Source organism: Phocoena phocoena, chromosome 12 (genome assembly GCF_963924675.1).
Source record: "Phocoena phocoena chromosome 12, mPhoPho1.1, whole genome shotgun sequence".
NCBI classification, from domain to species: domain Eukaryota; kingdom Metazoa; phylum Chordata; class Mammalia; order Artiodactyla; family Phocoenidae; genus Phocoena; species Phocoena phocoena.
In genome coordinates, this window is record NC_089230.1 from 33,003,960 (window position 1) to 33,026,446 (window position 22,487).

Consider the following 22,487-nt stretch of genomic DNA (forward strand, 5'->3'; position numbering starts at 1 on the left):
AAATGACCCAAATATCCACCAACAGGAGAATGGATTAAAAATTAACATATGTTCATACAAAGGACTACTCCTTAGCAATTTTTTTAAAAAAGAAATAACTACTGATGTGTACATCATGAATAAATCTTAACATGTTAAATTGAGTGAAAGGAAGACCAACAATTTTATGTACTTTATGATTCCTTTTTTAGGAAATTCACTAAGAGGCAAAACTAATTTATGCTCTAAAAATCAGAACAGAGTTTGCCTGGGGGTGGTGATTGACTGGAATGAGGCACAACGGGACTTTCTGGAGAGATGGAAATATTTTATATCACATCCTGAAAGATTTATACAGTTTCTACTATGAAATATTTCTAGTCACCTTTGAGAATTTGAAGTCCAATTATTTAGAGAAGCTATCAAAATTATTTTTCCCTATAATACATCTCTGTCTGAAAAAGCCAAAATAACACTTAATGAAAGAAAAAGCATACTTTACCCCTTTGGGTCTGAAGAAACCATCAATGCATGTCTCACAATTTATACCAGCAGTGTTTCCAGTACAATTAATGCACACACCCCCTCCAATGTACTTTCCATGTATATTTAAACTCAGATTTCTTCTGGCAACATTTTCATCATAATAGCATTCTTCAGCTTTCCCATGACAATTGCAGGCTGCATTAGGGAAAAATAAATTTATAAACATTAATTTCAGATATACTTAAAAATAATATTTTGTTACATAAGAGGTTTTTATACCATATGGAAAATTATATTACCTTATATATGTATATATATGTAATCAATGCAAAGGTATCTAGAAAGTACTTGGATTTATTAGGCATATTAATAAATTTGCATGTTTTAATGGAACTTGAAATAGTTAAAACATAAATTAAGCTGAAGCATATGAAATTGCCAATATTTGACTGATTTTATCTTATAAAACTGATATGTCATATAATTCACCCTACAATTTCCTATTACGACAAACAAATTACTGAAGTATGGTACTGAATGATTAACATCCATGTAATCTGTAATGAATAATTATTATATGTGAACCTGTGTTAGATACTACGGGTAAAAAGCATGCTTAGTATATACACTTGACCCTTGAATAATGCAGGAGTTAAGGGTATCAATCCTCTGCACGATGGAAGATTCGAGTATAACTTTGCAGCCAGCCCTCCCTGTCCTTGGTTTCTCATCCCCCAATTCAACCAACCACGGATTGTGTAGTACTGGAGCACTGTTGTCTGCATTCAGTGAAAGAAATCCGCCTATAAGTGGACCCTTGCAGTTCAAATCCATGTTGTTCAAGAGTCAAATGTTATTCCTTTCTTTTACTACTAATCATAACTAAAACCTAGGGATTTTTTATATGCCACATTCTGTTCTAAATGTTTTATATTTATTACCACTGATTTTAATTCTCAAATAGTTTTGTGACTTACAGACTCTATTAACCTCTTTTCATATATTAGGACTCTCAAGCAAAGAGAAGTGAAGTAACTAGTAAAAGTTCACCAAGTCAGTATTGTAAGCCAAACTCTGAAGTCGGGCTCCAGAGTCTGCAGGGCTAACCACTACCACAATCCCTTCAAGTTGTCTGATAAGAAAAAGCTGTACGATAAGTGCCAAGGTATCAGGACAAGATGAGAGCTGGTTTGCTCAGTGGTGAGATCACGCTATTTCGTGCCAGTCTTGGATTTGGGTGTCCTCTTCACTCCTTAGTAGTCCTGTGAGGTAGGGAACTTCATTTCACTAAGGCTCAGTTTCCATATAAAACATGAAGTGGTCAGTAGTAATTACTAGGTAGGGATATTTAAAATGCACGTAAAATCATTAGCATAATGTGTTATAAATAAGTTCCCAAATGATTTTCCCTGTTCCACTTCCCCTCATCTTCATCCTCTATGTTTTCGTAAACCCCTTCTCTTCTTCTCCTTTTCTTTTTCATATCACATTACAGGCGTTCAGAGGAATGATAAATTACTTCCCCAGGGAGAATTGGGTAAGGCTTTGAAAAATGGGTAGAATTTATTTTAGGATGGCAACTAGGCAAAAAATATACTATGCAGTGTCTTTCCTCATATGTTGAGTTTCTTAGGTGTCCTCGCATTGATTTCCACATCTATACGTGTGTGCGTATGTGTGCATGTGCATGCACGTGCACGGGCCTGTGTGCGGCACACAGCTCAATCTTTTTTTAATTCCACAAAAGGGGACATTTATATACTGTTCTGAACTATCTTTTTACTGACAGTAAATAGCATGGCTCCTTCTCTATTGGTATTATGTTTTCCCTAAGGCTACACTGGGTACTTCTTGATTACTTAGATGCCTAATAGTGGGCAGTTACATTGTTTCCAGATTTCTCCTTTATAACACTGAGTACCTACCAGGAGGGCAATGGAGGTCGGGGTTAGGAGTGGGGGTCTGGTGTTAGACGGCTCCCCATTTGCCAGCTGAGTGACTTTGAGGAGACAGTTCAAGTCTTAGCGTCATTTTGGTACTTAACTCTTAGGTTGTGGTGAGAATGCAGATCATCTAGCAGAACGCCTGAGACAGTAAATACTCAGCCCTGTAAATGTCAGTAGCAGTGGTATTAGCAATTGGGTACTAAAGACAAGGATCATAAAATGTCCTGTACAGCTATCCAAGTCCATCTACAGATTAAATTCCTGCAAGTGCAATTTCTAGTCAAGGGGCATGGGAAATTTTAATTTTAATTAACTTGAAAAAATCCCCTCTGCAAATGCTATGTCAGATTACTCTCCCTCCGATAGATAGGATAAAACTGTTTCCCCACAGCCTCACCAAAACTGTGTATTACCAACATTTTCCATTTGGTGAGCATTCAAACATATGTTGAGTGAATGAATGAACACTTTGGTAAGTTTAAAAAAAAGTACTATTATTGTTTTAATGGATACTTCCTTAATTATAAATAAGTGTGATCATTTCTTTATATGGTTATATCATATTTTTTTCCTGAGCAATGTCTGTTTTGATCTTTGCTCATTTTTAACAGGTTGTTTTGAATTTTTTTTCTTATTGCTATGGAAGATCTCTTCGTATAGTAAGGATATTATCTCCTTTTCTTGTTTGTTGCAAATATCTCCTTCACCTTGTTGGCTTTTGATTTAAGATATAGTACTCTTGCTATATTAGTGGAGAGTTTTCAAAATGTATTCTAGGGGACATGTAGTCACAAATATAAATCACTAGGCATCATAAGCAGTTTTATATCTTTAGGACAATGCACAAGAATTCTCAACAATCTTGTAAAGCTATATTGCAAGAAATAGTCAAGATTTCTGCTACAAGTACAACTAGAGGGAAATACAGAGGAATACAAATTTATTCTCACATTATTTAGAACTAGTATTGCGGAATGTACTTATAACCATGAGCTAATGCAGGTAAAGACTGATGCCTGAGGAGCAGTCCTTTTCACACTCCATGTATGAGGGCCCTTTCCTACAGCCTTGGCTGCTGTTTAAAGGTCCTGGGCCTGCACAGCTTTCATCTATAGCCTTAGAGGACATGGATAATATCTACTCACAAAGAGCCATTTTTCACTCTGTCATCAGCAGTTTGTTATTTCACAGAATGTCCAAGACACATGATAGAAACTGTCTGTTAGTACAGGCTTAGCAATGGAATACATATCCTTTGCACTTTAGAGATATAACCTGCCTCAAATAAGCTAGATTGATAAAAGTCGAAATTAAATTCAAATGAATTAGAAGGCAGTTATTCATTTTATAGAGGGATTTGTCACGTTGCAGGATTTTTCTAAATATTAAGAGGTGAATGGAACACAATTCAACTTGGAAAATAAAATTTTCATATAAGCTTTTATGAATGTGTACATTGCCAAAAGCACAATATTTATACAAGGTTTTATGGTTAAGACCCCTATCTTTAATTTGTGGATTTCAAAAAAAAAATTATTTTCTCAGTTTGGAAATACAACCTCCCATCTCTTCCACAAAGAAAGATAAAATTGTTTTATAATAACACTATTTTATAAAAATGTATATAGCAGCAAGTGGAAATTTCTTTCTGTGTTGCTTTGTCCATCCCTGTTGCTAATAAGTCTGATCCATCCTTTCTGTTTCCTTGTTTAAACACATACACACAAGTGGAGAGCGGTAAAGGATTCTGCAGAGCCACTTAACGTTACATCATGATAACTCTGTGATAGAATGTTAGAGACAACAGGAAGAATCCCTACCCTCAAATGCTCAAAAGTTCCACGTGTGACTGTTGATATTCTACAAGCAGAAGAGAAATTAATTAAATTTAAGGAAGTTTGAGAAGAGATATTCATGGTGTCATTTAACTTAAATTCAGTCTTAGGAATGAATGTCTGCTCTTGTCGGGACAAGCTGTGGAGATCCTGAGGGATTGTCAGGAATGGGGTTGGGGGTAGATGATAAAAAACAAGGGCTGGGCATCTGCTACCCCCCACCCCTTACAACACTGGGTAGTGGTGGCCCATTCCCTCAGATACATCTCAGTAACAATGAGTGATTTCTAAACCAAAATATCTTCACAAGCACTCAGACACAACTCAAAAGGCAAAAGAGATATGTGCAGAAAATGAAGGGACTCAAGACATTGATAGGATAGGCAGAATCTTAAACTGAAAAGAAAATGTATTTTATGTTTGGGGAATATTTTATGATTAAAGTCTGCTACAATTCAGTAATTTTAAGGACGTATCTTGTCTGACACATGATACATGATAAATATTTTTATTCAATAAATACATAAGGTTGGTATTGGTTTAAAATGGCTACCAAGTCTGTTTTGGTGAGCACATACACCTACTGAACTGAAAAAATGTGATTAGGACTGATTCACTAAAATATTAATATTTGAATTCAATAGAATTGGGCTTTCTGGCTAGTTTGGATTTATAGTTCAGCAGAAGTCTTTGTTTTTAGGTCTCGTCTTGGCCTGAACAGATCTCCAGAAACAGAAGTTTCTCTAGCTTCCCTGTCACTGTGTTGGGACAGTTGGCCATATTAGGCTACAAAGTCATCTGCTACCTTTCTTGGGTATTTCCCTTCAGGGAAAACTTCAAAAGTGATAATATTAAAGTATAAATGAGTATTTGTTGGCAAATGTTTGCATAGCCAGTTGTTTTATGGTTTTTCATTACCGGCTTTTTCTTGGTTGTCACTGTCCAATAATTACTATAGCGTAGTTTATGCTAATGACTGTCTCTGATACCATTTCTAATAGTAGCATTTTATACCGTTATCAATGTGAAACCACACATTTAAAATATTAATGCCTATTATTAAAATAGATATTCTTTCTCCACAAATTTGACTTCTTGCCTTCTCTCTGTTACGTTTTACTCTCCTATTCTTCCCAGCTACTGCCCCCAAACACTACCCTTTAATAAGTATAACTAATGAATCAGAGTCCTTTCTTTCCCAGATAATAAACTGACTCTAACCTGTAGGGTCTGATCTCTTCCCTCTGGTTTTTCTCCATTTATTAGATGATGGGTACTCAAAAGCTATTTACTATTTACCTAAGCTATTTAGGGGAGGAACTACAAAGGGAACAGGCAGAAGGATCTGGAGCTATACTGGTTTCAGAACCATTTTATAAACATACGTGTTTAGAAGGTTAATCTCTATACCCTGTAGGTTTTATTGAATGTTTATTTACATTTGTATATATATATATTATGCTGTAAGCTTCAGATTCACCCCTGATGACAGTAAGTGTATACTATGCTTTTATCTATTTCTCATTATTCTCACACAGTTGTAAATTCGTGGGTGTTTTGTAAATATTTGTCAAATTAAAAAAAAAAAACTTGAAAACTCTAAAACAGGAGGGTAAAAGAGCTTACCAGCTACTGTCTTGGATAAATTATATGAACCGGAAATATGTGCTCACCTGAAATCAGCACATGTTTATATCACCTGTGTCCCAGGGAAGGAAGAATTACCCATGGTGCTGGCTTGTCAGAACATACCTTCACATTCAGTTTTGGTCAGAAAAGTGCCTGCTCTCCATGGTTTCTGATGAAATCCAGGACAGCACTGATCACAGCTATCACCACACGTGTTATGCTCACATTCACAGCGGGATTTCTAGTCAAAAAATGGGGAAAAAGCATACTTTCAGCATTCTTTGGAACCATAAATGAGGGGCTTCCCCTGAAAGGTAGAATGAAGAGAAAAGGAAACATCAAGACTATGTACCAAAATCTAAAACTCCCATCAGTCTGGGAAGGAAGAGGTGCCAGCCTTGGGAGTGGGTATATTTGATCAACACCAGCTTAGGGAGGGAGATCCAGGCTGGCTCTGGAATCACTGGGCTCAGACATAGAAGAGAGAAGAGGACCAGCTGGAAGTAGTCTAGAAGACTAGAATCCCTTCTCTGATTCCTGAGATCCACAGGTCTTCTGGGTGGGATGTATCCATTTTAAGGATTCCCTCAAAGTACAATTAGCATTTGGTGTAGGAAGAGGGGAAAGAGTAGATTCCTAGGCATGGAGGGGCATGGATAGAATAGAAATCTAATACCCCAAGCCTGAGTCTCCTGTCTGTGTGTGTTTTGAGTAGTCTTATTTCATCACATGGAACTGGCCCTCCAAAGCTGCCGCCTGATCTCTCAAAGCTTGGGAAATACTGCTCATCAATACCCCTGATAGACAGTGCCCACACTCTGAAGAAAGCAGGACCACAACCTTGCCCAGAAAAATATGCCAGGGGTTTGAATCTTCCCGAGGAGGTAATACTATGATGCATTAGTCAGAAAATTAATACTATTTGAGAAATACCATTTGCATTACAGTTTTAGTAGGAAAAGAAATCTTTACATATGTAGCTACATTCACTGATCTTACTATTGAATACATTTCTTCCATACACTATAAAGTGGATGATTTTCTATTTCACCAGTTTATTTATGACTGAGAAAAACAGATGCTCATTCATCTTCTTTTTTAGGTTATGTTCATTTAGTCCATTGTCATTAATGAAAAATTCAACCCAAAAACATTCCAGCATTTTCTGACCTGGCGGTTTCAAGCTCTCTTGAATACTCCCTTCCTTCCTGCCCCTGTCCTACCTCAGCCTCCGGTTCCATGGTCATTTAGATTTACTTCCATGTACATTTTTCATTTGTTTGCATTAATTTTTTTGATGAAAATTCTTAAAAGAAAGGGTCAGGTTGATTGATGACAGGAGTTCTTTAAAGCTAAATCATACAGCTGGCTGTCATAGCTAGAAAGGTTTCAAAATATATAGACCAGTTTGGAGCCTTTTTGGAAGAAAACTAATCTGTTTTCTCATATAGTGATGGCTGCCTTCAAAGTCTATCATCCTACCTGCCAGCTCTATTTCACCCTGGCATGGCTTTCTGTTAGTGGGGGCCTGACACCCATTCACAGCGTCCCTGTCAGCAAAGCTTCTCATGAAGCATTTTACAGTTCAGAGCTTCATTTTACCAAAGCATCCTATAAATATACATACATTTGTCACTGGATCAAGTGGACAAGCCCTGGCATGACCATAGCAGATGCACATCCCTCCAACCGAAATATCCTTGACCGAGTAGTAATACTGCAAAAAAGCAATCCAGAGAGAAATCCTATTAAGACTACTGCAAAGTGAAAGCAACAAAAGGGAACATTCAGTTAAAAACTTGGCTTTCTGCTTGTATCCTTAGTTTGAAGCACTAGAGAACAACAGAAGGTTCACAAAAGTATCCAGTAACTCCTCACATTGAAATCATAGCCCAGGGACAGAATGCCTCTAATTTATGTTAGGTGGGCATTTTAGAAATTTCTTTCTTACAGACAGTACAAAGGACTACACAGGACAAATACTCCATGCTGGAGTATTTATTATTGAGAGCAAATTGTTATGGGGCGGGGGAGCAAGGGCACTAATTCTTCATAAAAGTTGAAAGAAAGAAAACCTTTTTTATTATCATTATAGGAACATCAGTGCTCATGAATCATACGCAGACTGTTTTACTTGATGGATTTGAAAAGAATCAACAAATTTAGGGAAATAGTGCTCATAACAACACATTTCTTAACCATATCAAGAAGAAAATGAAAATTAATTATAAGTTTGATTTAACATAATGTGAGAAGTAAACTAGATGTGCAAAATACTTTTTTTTCATTATTATGTTAAAATAGCCATGCAATTACTTTCCTATCTGAGTTAACAGGACTGTTTCTAATTATTTTCATCTACTCAGTTATTTTTAAAAGATCATTTGTAATTACAGAACAGGACTATGTAAAAATTTTACTTAATTTGTATATAGCATTTTATAGTTGGGAGAGTACTTCATATTACCTTATGGAATCCAAATAACCATATTATGGTAGACAGTTCTATTATTCCAATTATTTACACTAAAAAAACCCCCCACACATTTAGTGAGAATAAGTAGGTAGACACAAAGTTCCCTGAATACAAATTCCCTTTTCCAATTTACTTCTTTTCTTTACTTCTTTTTAAAATTCTTTTTGTTTGTTTTTGCTATTTATGTATAGTATCTTTTATAATATTTTTGTTACTTTATCTTACTTGATATACTTAGACCTCACACTATTGTAACTTGCAAGGAAGTTCAGGTGTAGCTTAGACATAAAAAAGTCTGCTTTTCACTAACTTCATCACCTTATAATACAGATCCAAACAGGGATAGTTGCTCAGAAAGCTGATACTGTAGTTTTGTAGGTGTTTTTAAAATTGGGAAATTTGCTTTAAATATAAATGTGCAATGCTTCATTTCTGTGTCATGAAGAGGAGCTAAAATTCAATATCCTATTTTTATATATTTAAATTTATATGTAGTGTTTACAGAACTTGAGTACTTTCAAAAAACATATTTGTATGTTGATTTTTACTGCACTGTTTTAAAGGCTCATGTACAATGAAGTTATAAATAATAGATGTGCACCCTAACCCCTCTCTGCTTTCTGCAAAAGATGATGAAAGGAACACATTTATTTCCATTGATTTTTTTCTTTGATAGATATACTGTCAGGAAAGATTAAATTTCACTTCAAAATTATTCAGTCTTCCTTGGTGTGTATTTTTAAGTCATGCCAAAATTATAATTAAAAATCTTTTTTTTTAACAAGTGAAGAATCTAAACATTGGTGAAAAATCATGATTACTTTTGCATAAAACAATTTACAATATACTGAAATATAAGACAAGGTAAAATTATTTCAGGTTTGGAAATACAGGGCACTAAAACATCCAACACGTGTTGCATGGGGACAATAAAACTTTAAAAGTTATTTTGCAATGATGGAGAGGTTAGGTGTGAGTAAGTTAAGTAATGAGAAGAGAAAATATGCGAGGGGTACTCAGGAATTGTGAAAAGTACCACCCTTCAGTATTCAGCTGGCCGGTTCAGCAATTAGGTAATTCGTGGCAACCGTCTAACCTTAGTAGGGTCATTCTAGAACAATGCTTTTTCTCACAATCGCAGTTTCTCCCTACAATCCTCTTTTCTCCTCCGCTGTTAGCATATATTTGTTCTATGGATTTACTGCTGATCTGACTCTCTTGGTAATAGTGTCTTGGCTGTGTAGCAGCATATAAAGGAGATGAGTAAACCAGTGAATACGGTGAGGCGTGGATAGGAGAAAGAACAGTTATCACTCATAGTAACTTGGGCTGATCGTCTATGTCATAATCTCTCAAATTCCTGTTTAACACTGGAAAACAACACTTGGTAGCTCCTACTTTCAATGATCTGTTGAAAGGATGCTATAACTATTTTTTCCTGATATTCAATTCATAAAGGAAAATGGTATATATAATCACTTTTTTCCTATAGCAGTGCTCTCTTGAACTAGCAGTGCCTTGTGATTCATTAATGAAGCATAAAACTAAATTATTTAATTAGACAAAATGGTCCACAGAACAGTGACATCCATATCACCTGGGAATTTATTAGAATTGCAGTTTCTCAGTTCTGCCCTAGACCTACTGAATCTGAATCTGCATTTCCACATCACCAGCTGATCTATGCACATTAAAGGTCATCAAGATGTCATGTGATGTGTGTGTGTGTGTGTGTGTGTGTGTGTGTGTGTGTGTGTGTACTGAGTCATGATATAAAATGTATTTCTTAGTGTGCGTTGCAACCAAAAATGTTTCAAAGCCCATTCTCTTCCTGTAGTAACCACCACCCCCAAAGCCAATTATAATAGTAGTATGGATTACCCAAAGTGTCGAAAAACTAACTTAGGCCTCAAAATTAAGATAGTAATCTAGGCATTACGATCTCCGTTGTACCAAAGAGGAAATTAAAGTTTAGAAACGTTAAAAAGTTTGATAAATGTTACACATCTAATAAGTGGCAGAGCTTAGATTTAAACAAAGGAAGGTCTGTGGAATTTCAAAGTCTTTCACTCCTTCACTGAAAGATATCTTTTAAAACTATTTAACAGACAATTAAAACGATGGGTGCAATATCATTCACAAGTTCCAGTATGATTCATTGTAACTTACTCTTCGTGTGACAATGGGGTCAATTTCTCTTGGGTCTTTGTGAGCAAACATCATCAAATCGGCATTCAAGGTGCGGATCCTCTGAAATCTCAGGCGAATATAGCGGGCGGAGGTAAATTCTAGCAGTTCAGGAGACAGATCATCAGCACTTGGTCTCCCATTGATCAAAGAGATGTGAATCTACGCAAGGTGGGAAATCATTTGACAATTAAAGTTACCAAAAATTAAATATCTGGTTTTAATTTTTCTTAGAAAAATAAAGTTAAGCTCCCTTTCTCCCAGTTAGTCAGGCAGATACAGGTTCATATCTCCTTACTGGAATGCAGTGAAGTAATTGAGAAATTTTATGAATGCTTTAGTACATATACATGCAATTTATTTGCTTATATTTCAGGTGTGTTGTATATACTGCAATTACCCATATTTCTCTGTTCCAAGGCAGTGCATCTACTTGACTTTCCTAGGATTTCTATAAATTCTTGTCAGTCATTCTTTTTCTGAGAATTATTGTGCCCTAACATTATTTAAGACTGTAGTATATAGTGGGAAACCAGAAAACTTGGTATAATAAAGTTACAAAATATCAGACAAAAGCAAGAAACCATCAGGAGCTTAATTTTTTTTATTCTGAACTTGAAAGTATCCAATTATATAGCCTTAAAATATGGAGAGCAAAAATGGACACATTACAAGAAAAACTACACAAATCTCCAAGCACAGTGAGAAATTTCAATAAGCTGGTTTTTGTTGTTGTTGTTGTTTGTTTTTTAGTAATTGATAGATCAAGAAGGCAAAAAATTTACCAAGGATATAACATATTCTATGAAAAATATACTCTATGAAAATATATTAAAACCTGGACAGGATGGTAATTTTTTCAGGAAAATAATTTAGCACAATTGACACCAGAAGAAATCAAATCTAACCATGCCATTTTCCATGTAAAAAGTGGAGAAAAGGTCAAGGAATTACCCTCCAAAGGTAATTTGGAGGCATGGGGCCCACATGTTCTAACAGGGATTTCATGAGAGCAGAGAATTCTAATGGGGAATAAACCATTTGATAAAATAAGAAGTACTTCTATCACAGATAAAGGAATTATTTTTCTAATGCCTAAAGAAACCCTATAAATCAACAAGGAAAAATACCAACAACACAAAAACAGACAGAAGATGTAAGAGGACTATTCAAAGAAAGGGAAATATAAATGGCTATTAAACTTTTGATAAGATAGTGAACCTCACTCATAACAGAACCGTTAATTAAAACCACTCTAAAAACCTTTTCCAGTTTTTCAGGTTGTCAGAATTCTAAAATATTGATAATACTCCCGGATGGCAAGACTAAAGAGGTACAGCAATCCTCACATACTTACAGGTATGAGTGTAAAATGGCACAGGCCCTTATGAAGGTGAATTTAGCAATAACTGTCAAAATTACAAATGCACAGAATATTTTACTTAGAAATTCCACTTCTGGGGAATCACCCTACAGATATAGATATATATATATATCACTAATCAACATGTAATTAATGAAATGTACAACTATATTGAATTCCCACCACATTATTTGGTAATAGCAGAAGACTGGAAACAATCTAATATCCATCAATGTGAGACTGGTTAAATAAATTATACATCTATACAGTGAATTATATGTACCTTACAAAAGAATAAGGAAACTCTCAATATAATGACAGGAAGAACTACTTTCACTTTTTTGTACTTTGTAAATGCATTATTACCTATGCAATAAATCAAATGAGATTAAAATCGTTAAAGAAACTGAAATTGAGTGGTAAGTTTTGGACTGAACACACACACACACACACACACACACACACACACAGCATGTGTACGCACACACAGGAGGCTAAAAAGCAAAGGAAACCATAAACAAGATGAAAAGGCAACCCTCAGAATGGGAGAAAATATTTGCAAACGAATCAACAGACAAAGGATGAATCTCCAAAATATACAAACAGCTTATGCAGCTCAATATTAAAAAATGGGTGGAAGACCTAAATAGACATTTCTCCAAAGAAGATATACAGATTGCCAACAAACACATGAAAGGATGCTCAACATCACTAATCATTAGAGAAATGCAAATCAAAACCACAGTGAGGCATCACCTCATACCAGTCGGAATGGCCATCGTCAAAAATTCTACAAACAATAAATGCTGGAGAGGGTGTGGAGAAAAGGGAACCCTCTTGCACTGTTGGTGCGAATGTAAATTGATACAGCCATTATGGAGAACAGTGTGGAGGTTCTTTAAAAAACTAAAAATAGAACTACCATATGACCCAGCAATCCCACTACTGGGCATATACCCTGAGAAAACCGTAATTCAAAAAGAGCCATGTACTACAATGTTCATTGCAGCTCTATTGACAATAGCCAGGACATGGAAGCAACCTAAGTGTCCATTGACAGATGAATGGATAAAGCAGATGTGGCACATATATACAATGGAATATTACTCAGCCATAAAAAGAAACAAAATTGAGTTATTTGTAGTGAGGTGGATGGACCTAGAGTCTGTCATACAGAGTGAAGTAAGTCAGAAAGAGAAAAACAAATACAGTATGGAACACATGTATATGGAATCTGAAAAAAAAAAAGGACTTGAGGACACGGGAAGGGAGAAGGGTAAGCTGGGTCGAAGTGAGAGCGTGGCATGGACATATATACACTACCAAATGTAAAACAGATAGCTAGTGGGAAGCAGCCACATAGCACAGGAAGATCAGCTCGGTGCTTTGTGACCACCTCGAGGGGTGGGATAGGAAGTGTGGGAGGGGATATGGGGATGTATGTATATGTATAGTTGATTCACTTTGTTATACAGCAGAAACTAACACACCATTGTAAAGCAATTATCTTCCAATAAAGATGTTAAAAATAAAATAAGAAAAAGAAGAAAGGAGTCCTGTGCTGGGCTGGGAGCTATTAAGGAACACAACAGTCTGTAAGTGCACTGGGAACTGTGACTTGAGGTCACCCACTGGAATTTTCATCCACTTTTGCAAGACAATATATCATTTGTGTTAATTACATTTTTTGACAGGAGAGGCAATATGTGTCTCCATTCCTAACATTCTGCATTTAGATAATCCCTGAGAGAATTTTACAAACTGACTGCCAATAAACTACTGAGTCACTAGAGGAATAAATACAGCAAACTCTGAGATGAGAAACTAATTCTGATGCCACAAAGAATAGACTCAAAATGCTTCATGATAAAAATATGAAATGTCCCAGCTAATTGAACCTACCTTAGATACTTAGTAAAGAATAAATTCACTTAAATCAACTTTTGAGGATGATAAAATACAAGGTCTTCTAAAATAATAAATCTCCAGATACTGAATATCCTCCCCATCTGATGTAGAAAATTTTAAGAGTAAGACAGATCTTGTATATTCCACAGTTCTGGCATCTAACAGGTGAGCCAGAAATGTGTTTAAAATCAAGTTGTCTCTATTACTTAAGAAGGTATCCATTAACGGTAAAGAATGAATAAATAGATGTATGAAGCAATTAAAATGAATTCCCCTTACAGATTAATTTTGGCATCCAAAAATTCACCAGTGCCCTTGAAGTCATGCTAAATTTCTGTCTTATCAAGCTCTTACTTGACTGCTCCTAAAAATGTTATTTGAAGGGAGAAAAATCAGACCATGTCTAGAATTAAGTTTTCCAAAAATTATTAAGGTTTATTTGGCATTAATGCTATGGTGAACTGTATTTGCGCTCTACATGGAATCAGTAAGTGCCTCATTTAAACATACAGGAGCTTTAAAAAATGGTGAACATGTTCTCGTTTACGTTAATAAACCATATGATAGCTAAAGAAAGGCTTCAGCAAAAGAATACTTCTCACAGCTTTTGTATTTTCATCAAGCTACTCGCCAAGAGATCTTGTGAGTATAGTTAGTCCCAAGCTGTTTCTGAGACAGAAAACCAGACAGCTGTTTGGCCATGTTTTGTGGAGCTTATTTCCATCATTTTTTTTTCCTTTTTAAAAAAACTCTCCTTCAAAATAAATCATAATATTGGATAAGATATTTCCACTGGAACCTCGCTGTGTAATTCCAACTCCACCGGATAGTTTAGCATACTTCCTGATTTCCTGTGGGGTAACAACTGGAGGGTGTCTATCTTCAAAAAGTTGAAGAGTATCATTCCTCAAGACCACCACTGTCTTGCTGAGAGGCTGTGGGAAGTCTCTGGCAGTCTAGTGTCTTCTGAAATGACTTCCATTACAGACATGTTAGTGGATACATGTTCATGCTGTCAAAGGAATTTATTCCAGCTGAAAATATCAGCCTGATTAACCACCGGTTTTTTAGATTTTAAAATTACACTCTTCTTTGAAATTAACTTTCACAGATAAATAAAGAGGAAAAAAAAAAAACTCATGAGAGATCATCTCTTTTTACGACGAAACGACTAAATCAATATTACACTCTACCCATCCAAATAAATTACTTTTATTAGTGTAAGGGTACTATATAAATCATGTTTCCCTTGCAGATGGATAAGATTTGAGGGCCTCTATGGCATTTTTACTTTGATAATTAGAATATAATTTAAAGACGTTTTATGCAGCAAAGAATCAAAATTCTAGTATGGATAATGGCCCCTTATTATTATGTTTTTCTATTTATATTACTACCTCTGCTTTAGATTACTGGAAGAGCTATATTCCTAACAGCCTCCCCAGTGATAGACGTTTACTGAGTGGATGGATGGGAGAATGAAGGCTACTTAAGGATCATTAATAAGGTTAAGAAACTTTGAAATGAGTAGTGGAAGTGGATGGAGTTGACAACTTGACGAACATTTTAAAATCCCCTTTATCAATCTCTAAGTGTGTCAATGAAATTGGTGTAACAATTTGAAAGTAAGGTGACACCAGAGGATAGAACAATAATTTTCATATGTATAGGATGAGATCAGCTATCTATAGGTGTGGTCAAAGAACATGTATGTAAATGAGTGGTTGAGACTTGTGGAACCTCTTAAATCTAATCATGATTAATGTGATATTAATTCAGAGAGGGAGAATAAGATCACAACGATAACTTTGAAAAATGAACCTAATTACTTGTATTTTACCCAGCATGGGGAAAAAAAAGAAAGCATACGTTTGGAGAAAGGGGGTGATCTGTATGAAGCTTAGGAAAAGGTGACAGTGCAACAATTTGCCACTGTGTTTCTAGCACAGCACAAACAAAGGCTCTGGCTCTGGCTCTGGGTGGTCAACAGGAGCCTCTAAATGATCAATTTTCAGTCTCCACTATACTTGATCTATTAACAGCATTTGAAACAATTGATTACTCCATTGATTTCCAGGATACCACACTGTCTTTGTTTGCCTCCAGCTACACATTCCCAGTCTCCCTCTCTACTTACTACCTTCTCTCCTCCCTAACTTTCTAATATTGGAGTACCATGGTGCCCAGTCCTTGGCCTTGTCTTCTGTTCTATCCACGCTCACTTAGCGATCCCACCAAAGCTCACAGATTTAAATACCATCTATACTGATGCCTCCCACACATATCTCCAGGCTTGATCTCTCCTAAGGTCCAGATACAGCATCCAACTGCCTTCTTGATCCATTTATACGACTGTCTAATAGGTACCTCAAACTTATATCTCAAACTGAGTTCCCTTTCTTCACCCCCAGTGTTCCCAATCTCATTAAATAATTTTATCCTATTACCCAGGACCAACAACTTGGAGTCATGCTTGCCTGTTCTTGTTTTCCTTCTTCCTACATCCAACTTTTCTGCAAATCTTGTTGGCTTTACCTTCAAAATATATCCAGCATCCAAACACTTCTCACCACCTCTACTAAAACCATCTTGGTCCAAGAGCTTTCATCATCTTGCACCTGTGCACTGCAATAAGGATCTGAACAGGTCTTCCTGCTACAACTCTCACCTCCTTAGGGTCTACCTGCAACATAGCAGCTGTTTTTTTGTTTTTTAAGTTTTTAGTAAATGTTTCCATCAATTTATTCTCTGTATTCCTTATTAACAAAAATCATAACTTTAATATTAATAATTTAAAATATTATGGACCAAAGAAAGCCAACTCTCACTCATGCTGCAAGTTGGTCGGTGTTTTCTTTACTTCTGTTCGCCAGATGATCTTCAATAATTTCTGCCAAGAGACTCCTCTTCAATAGGTTACATGCAAGAGGTAAAAGCTGGCCATCAACCTTATGAAAATAGTGTAAACCATAGCAGAAGAGGTCCATTCCCATCTCAAACCCCATACCATAATCACATTCACCATTAGAAAACTATACAAAAGTCATTATTTCCTGAAGGTGAGTAAAAGCTTTTATTCCCTCCTCGTAATTTGGTGCCTCAAAAACTGGCTTGCAAATTTTATCAAGGACAACATGTCTCAGGGAGCTCTCTAAATATTCCTTGAAAAATATAACTCTGGTCATGTCATGCTTTTCCTTAAGACCTCCCAATGCTTCTCTATTGCACTACCAATAAAAGCCAAAATTTTTACAATGAATTATGAGATCCTATACTATCTGCAATGTCACCGCCCCACTCCTACCCCTTAATACTGCCAAAGGAGAAAGTAATGACTTTTTGGAGCTCTTTTCCTACTTTCTCCCTCATCCACGCTGCTCCAGCCAGGCTGCCATCTTTGTTTGGGCATGTGAGATAGGATCTTACCTCAGGGCTTTTAAACTTGGAATCCCTTGCCTGGAATGTTATTCTCCCAGATATTACAATGCTTACTTTCTCATTTCTTTCAAACCTTGCTTAGATGAGGCCTCCTCAGTGAGTCTTTCCATGACTATCTAATTACAGTGCGAACTTCATCCTGGCACTCACAATTTCCTCTATTTGCTTCAGTTTTCTCCACAGTACTTTTCTTCTAACATACCGTGAATATGATTTATTTGCTTTGTTGACTATTCCTCTCCACTCTCTAGAACATAAGTCCCAAGGGTTCACGGATTTTTTATCTTTTTTGTTAACTGACATAATCCCCAGAAAACAGGATAATAGCTAAAAATAACTGAGTGCTAAGTAAAAACTTCTGAATAAAGAAACATATAAATTCTAAATATTTAGCATATTCAACTAGCTTCCTACCTGTAAAGCAATTTCATAGAATAATTAATCAGATTTTTCTGTTATTATATGAGTAAATCTTTGAGTATGGTATTTCCACAGAATGAAATTCAAGTCAGTAATCCTTCATATCACTTTCTACCCAAGCATTTTGGGTTAAGTTGAATTACAGAAAATTAGGCATTAACAGCTTTGATCCACAATTTCCTTATATCTAGGTCTCCTACATTTGTTAATATTAGTTAAACATTAGTTAACTTTAAGTTTCATTTTGACAGGCAATTTTCAGCTGATAAGGACATAGAAATGTCATAAGACATTGTGTTTCAACTTAAGAACTATTCAACTTAATTTCAACCAGAGCAAAGTGGACCTTACCCATTGGTTAGTTCCTTCAATCATATTCTGACTATTTCATAATCCAACCAATAAACTGGATGTGCTATTAGTCACACAAGAGTCCATGAAAACACAATAGAGTATATTTAAATTATAGAGTATATTCCTTAAACACCATGGGCATGCAATAACTATCGATAAAGTTAATTAACAATTACAGAGTACCTTGCTTCTACAAGAAAAGTTTTTACTAAATGTATTATCATCTTTATGGATTGTCATTAGTTTTATTATATGTAGCTGAATAATTATTGAAAAATAACCTTTCTTACCTTATCAGCAAAGTTTCACTGCAGCTTTTAAAACCTTTCCAAATCAATGCAATATTTTTAAAGTCTTAAAAATATGAAAATACATGAATATATGAAAATTAATTCATGGGTAATAAAAATACACTAGATAAATAATAAAACTTACCCAATATGTCATTTATAATACAAGTTAATAAAATATTTAAACATTTCAGACTAGAGATTTCCCTATCAGGAAACTTTAGGTTCTTAATGAGAAAATTGGGTATTATAAAATGAATCTTTTTCTAGTCCATTATTTCCAGTTATATCAGGCACAGTTTATTGAAGTCCTCTTTTCCTTTTCCTCACATTTGGTTATTTCCTCCAACTAATGACTGTTGTTTTATGATTATTTTTATTAATTCAAATACTGTTCATTTGGGGCTTCCCTGGTGGCGCAGTGGTTGAGAGTCCGCCTGCTGATGCAGGGGACATGGGTTCGTGCCCCGGTCCGGGAAGATCCCACATGCCGCAGAGCGCCTGGGCCCGTGAGCCATGGCCACTGAGCCTGCACATCTGGAGCCTGTGCTCCGCAACAGGTGAGGCCACAGCAGTGAGAAGCCCGCATACCGCAAAAACAAAAAACAAAAAACAAAACTGTTCATTTGTACATCCAGAAAATGAAATACTCTGAGGGCTTAAAACACATGCTTACAAAGCTTTATCTCTAGACCACCTCTTCATGCTTCAATATTTCTCATTCATTCATTTAGTCATTCAGTCTCTCATTCATTCAAAAATATTTATTGGATGCTTACTACATTCCAGGTCACTGAATCGTTTTCACTTTCCCTTCTGTGTCATGATCTATCTCATCTTTGGGCCTTTGGTCAAACATGTTTTATGTCTCCCTACTGCTCCCATTAGCACAGACATACTTTATACCTTTCAGGTCTCAGCTAAGATGTCAATTCCTTCCTTCCATGAACACTTCCATGTCCTGTCTAGGAGCTCTTCCTATGAATTCTCTGAGCTCCACTGTGATCACTGCCTATTTACTTGCTTGTATCTGCTACTGGACTGTAAGCTCAATGAGAGGAGGAACTTTGTCTTATTTACAGTATAGTCTTAGTGATTAATATAGTGAGTAGCATATAGTAGATTCAATAATTATTTGTTGAATGAGTAAATCATTAACAGTGCCCAAATATTATAGACTGTGATAGAATTTCCAATGAATTAACTCTTTCTTCAAACATTCACAATTTTGAATTGTGAATGTCATTTAAATTTTGACTTTGTATATATTTCACCTATATTTTTAATTGCATTTATTGGATGTACATCAAGAATTTTAGCATAAATTTTATTTGACATAATTCAATAAATCTCACTAGAGGTGTAATAATTCAAGTACCTAAAAAACATTACAGGCAGATTCCTGTAGCCCCAACATTTGGATAAATCATCCAAAAATTATTTAAGTCACTAATAGAGCCATTTTTGAATATAAAAAATAATGCAATATACTTGTATATCCTTAGGTGCCTCAGTATTCCTACTTAACAGAACTGGAAAGATTTTCTTTTCATGCAGAGTGTAGTGTACTGAATTATCTTGGAAGGTCCTTAATAAACATCACACTATCATCAGAAGTTTATAAGCCCAACCAAAACAACTATTGTACTTCCATGGTTGATGACTACCGTGTTGCTGGAAAAGTAATATTTTAACATATAAAATGTCAAAGACTGTGAATGACATTAACTTCCTTAACTAATCTATTCCAAGAATATAAGGAAATGTCAGCTTAATGAACTATTTAATAAATATGACTGTATCACTGACACCTGTACCCTGAGCTTAGTCTTAACAGGTCTTGCAGACTCCCATAATATATCTCCTTTCTGACACCTACTTGGCTCCAATTGCCCCTGAAACTTAGATTGCTTTCCTCCTGTTCTTGAGAATTACAATTCTTGAATTTGTTATTCCTGGATGAAAACTTTTCCTTCCATGAAATATCTACACAGATTCATCACTGCCAAAGCAATGGTCATTAATAAACTACAGTAGAATAAGAAAATCAGTTTTCTTCCATGAGTATCTGTCATCTTTTTCTCCTCTCTTAGTGAAACTAGTTAAAATATTGTGCTCCAAAGGTTGTGTAGCTTCTCTCTTGGTCAAAGAAGAGAATCTCTCTCTCCCTCTCTGTCTCTAACTCTCTGTATCAGAGAGTTATTTAATTTTTTGTACGAATACCAGATTTCATGTGGCAGTGCTTTTTAAATCCTATGGAATTAACATACAGAAAGGCTAAGTGGTTTGGAAAGATTAAAAATAGAAGTAAAGTCTTAGCTGCTTTAGGAGTTCCAATTTTCTCAAAGTTTCAAAATTGGTATGGTCCTTCTTTCAAAAAGCTTCTGGTGGTGTTCTTGCTTTGTACAAGTCAAAGCAATCCAGAAAAGCATTTAATTCTAAGCCCTTTGATCTTAGATTAGTTTCATCTGAAACATGTCCAGATGAGTGACATGTAATCCATCATAATTGAATAGAAGAGTCCACTGGTCATGATGTATGAAAGAAACAATGACAATTAAGTTCCTGAAAGTTTCAAAAAAAGGAAATAATTATTAAATGTAAATATCTTTTTTCCCTCAAAAAGGACCTTGACACATGACCTCATTTTACATCTCTCTAAAAATTTATAATTATTTTCAAATAATAATTTTTAAAAGTACTCCAAGTTGTAAATTTTTCATTTATCATTTGTGTTTTTCTTCCTCCCATTAAAGTATACAATATTTGCGTGGATAAAAGAAGAGTTGTCAAAATAGGTTTTCTCAATCTCTTTTGGGAGCGTCTCATTTAAATTTTATCAAATGCAGGTGTCATTACTAAATCTTTATGCTGTCCAGCTGAGACTACATAGGGATATAGATATCATCTGAAATTCACAGCAAGAAAAGAATCTAAGAGGAGTCGCTTCAGAGCAGACCATGAGGGAAAAATCACCAGAAGAAAAATTCTTTCAACTCTCCTCCAACATTTGCATTGCTCCAAATTTCGTTCTGGGTGTGTCTCAACCAAAGATAGATTAAGAGAATAAATCATTAGTTACCTATTCCAACCTCATAGCTATTTCAGAAATTTCTCTGCAATATACAGGAGCTTACTCATAAAAACAATAGTGATTATGATTCTGTACTTACTGGATACCAGACAGTCTTGCATATTATCTGTGTGTACTAACTCAAATAGTATTAACTCACTTAATGCTTACAACAACCTCATGAAATTGGTGCAATTATTATCTCCTTTTTTAAGAAGAGAAAATAGACATTGAAATTTTAACAAGGATGGCTAAGTTCATATAGCCAAGATGTGTTCTGATTCTAGTCTGACTTCTTTGGCTGAGTTCCTCAGCTCACCATTTCACTACCTCAAAGAATAGGGGTTTAGTAAGCATTTGTTGAATGAATAATAGCTGGTCATCTAGGCTCTATTTGAAGACTTCTAGCAACATTAAGCTCACCACTGGGGAGACAATCTTCTCCATACACGCTCTCCATTATTTATTTGCCTTACTTCCATTCCAAACCTGCCTGTGACTGACACCAGTATTTTAACTTCATTTTCTCTCTATTATCCTGCTCTCGCTCCTCTGGAATTATCTAGCTTGTTCAATTTCCCTACCTCTTGGCTTTTCTTCATGAATCTGTGTCAGGTTTATCCCACTAGTTTTATCTGTTCTAGACTTCCTTGGGTAAACTGTTTACCATGTCCCAGGTCACCACTCAGGACCCACCCCCAGGTCAGATGGTGTTCAGGCCTCCTGCAAAGGGGCAAGAATGAAGTATATTAAAGCACAGAGGATCACTAAGGCAAGGGATAGCCGCAGACCTCATCAACATCTCCTGGGATTGATCCATATCAGTAGAGAACCTCCTGGTAAATGGAAGCAAAGCTCTACATTAATCAAAATCAGAACCAGAACCTGTCCAAAACTTGAAGGCTAAAGCACCAATCGTTCTGAAAAGATCCAACCCCTAAGGTCTTACTAACATCACAATAAATGAAGTTAGTTATGACAGGTTTAGTACTTAAGCATTTTAGTAAGTGAAAACCACGTGCTGGTATGCAAAAAAATTAATTTAAACTTTATGGCAAATTCTACTTAGTAGGAAGTACTAAAATCTCAAGTTATAGAGAGAA

At 35.6% G+C, this 22,487-nt stretch overlaps 1 protein-coding gene across 1 annotated transcript in view; it reads right to left on the minus strand.

Annotated features, from left to right (window-relative positions):
- The window catches only part of LAMA2 (laminin subunit alpha 2), a 450,165-nt gene that overhangs the window by 331,428 nt on the left and 96,250 nt on the right, over positions 1-22,487 (minus strand). The window contains exons 5-8 of the mRNA XM_065888629.1: positions 10,521-10,700; positions 7,503-7,592; positions 5,999-6,116; positions 482-660 (exon numbers count right to left, since the gene is read on the minus strand). Coding sequence (XP_065744701.1) covers positions 482-660; positions 5,999-6,116; positions 7,503-7,592; positions 10,521-10,700 — 567 coding nt within the window. The remainder of the gene's footprint in view (positions 1-481; positions 661-5,998; positions 6,117-7,502; positions 7,593-10,520; positions 10,701-22,487) is intronic.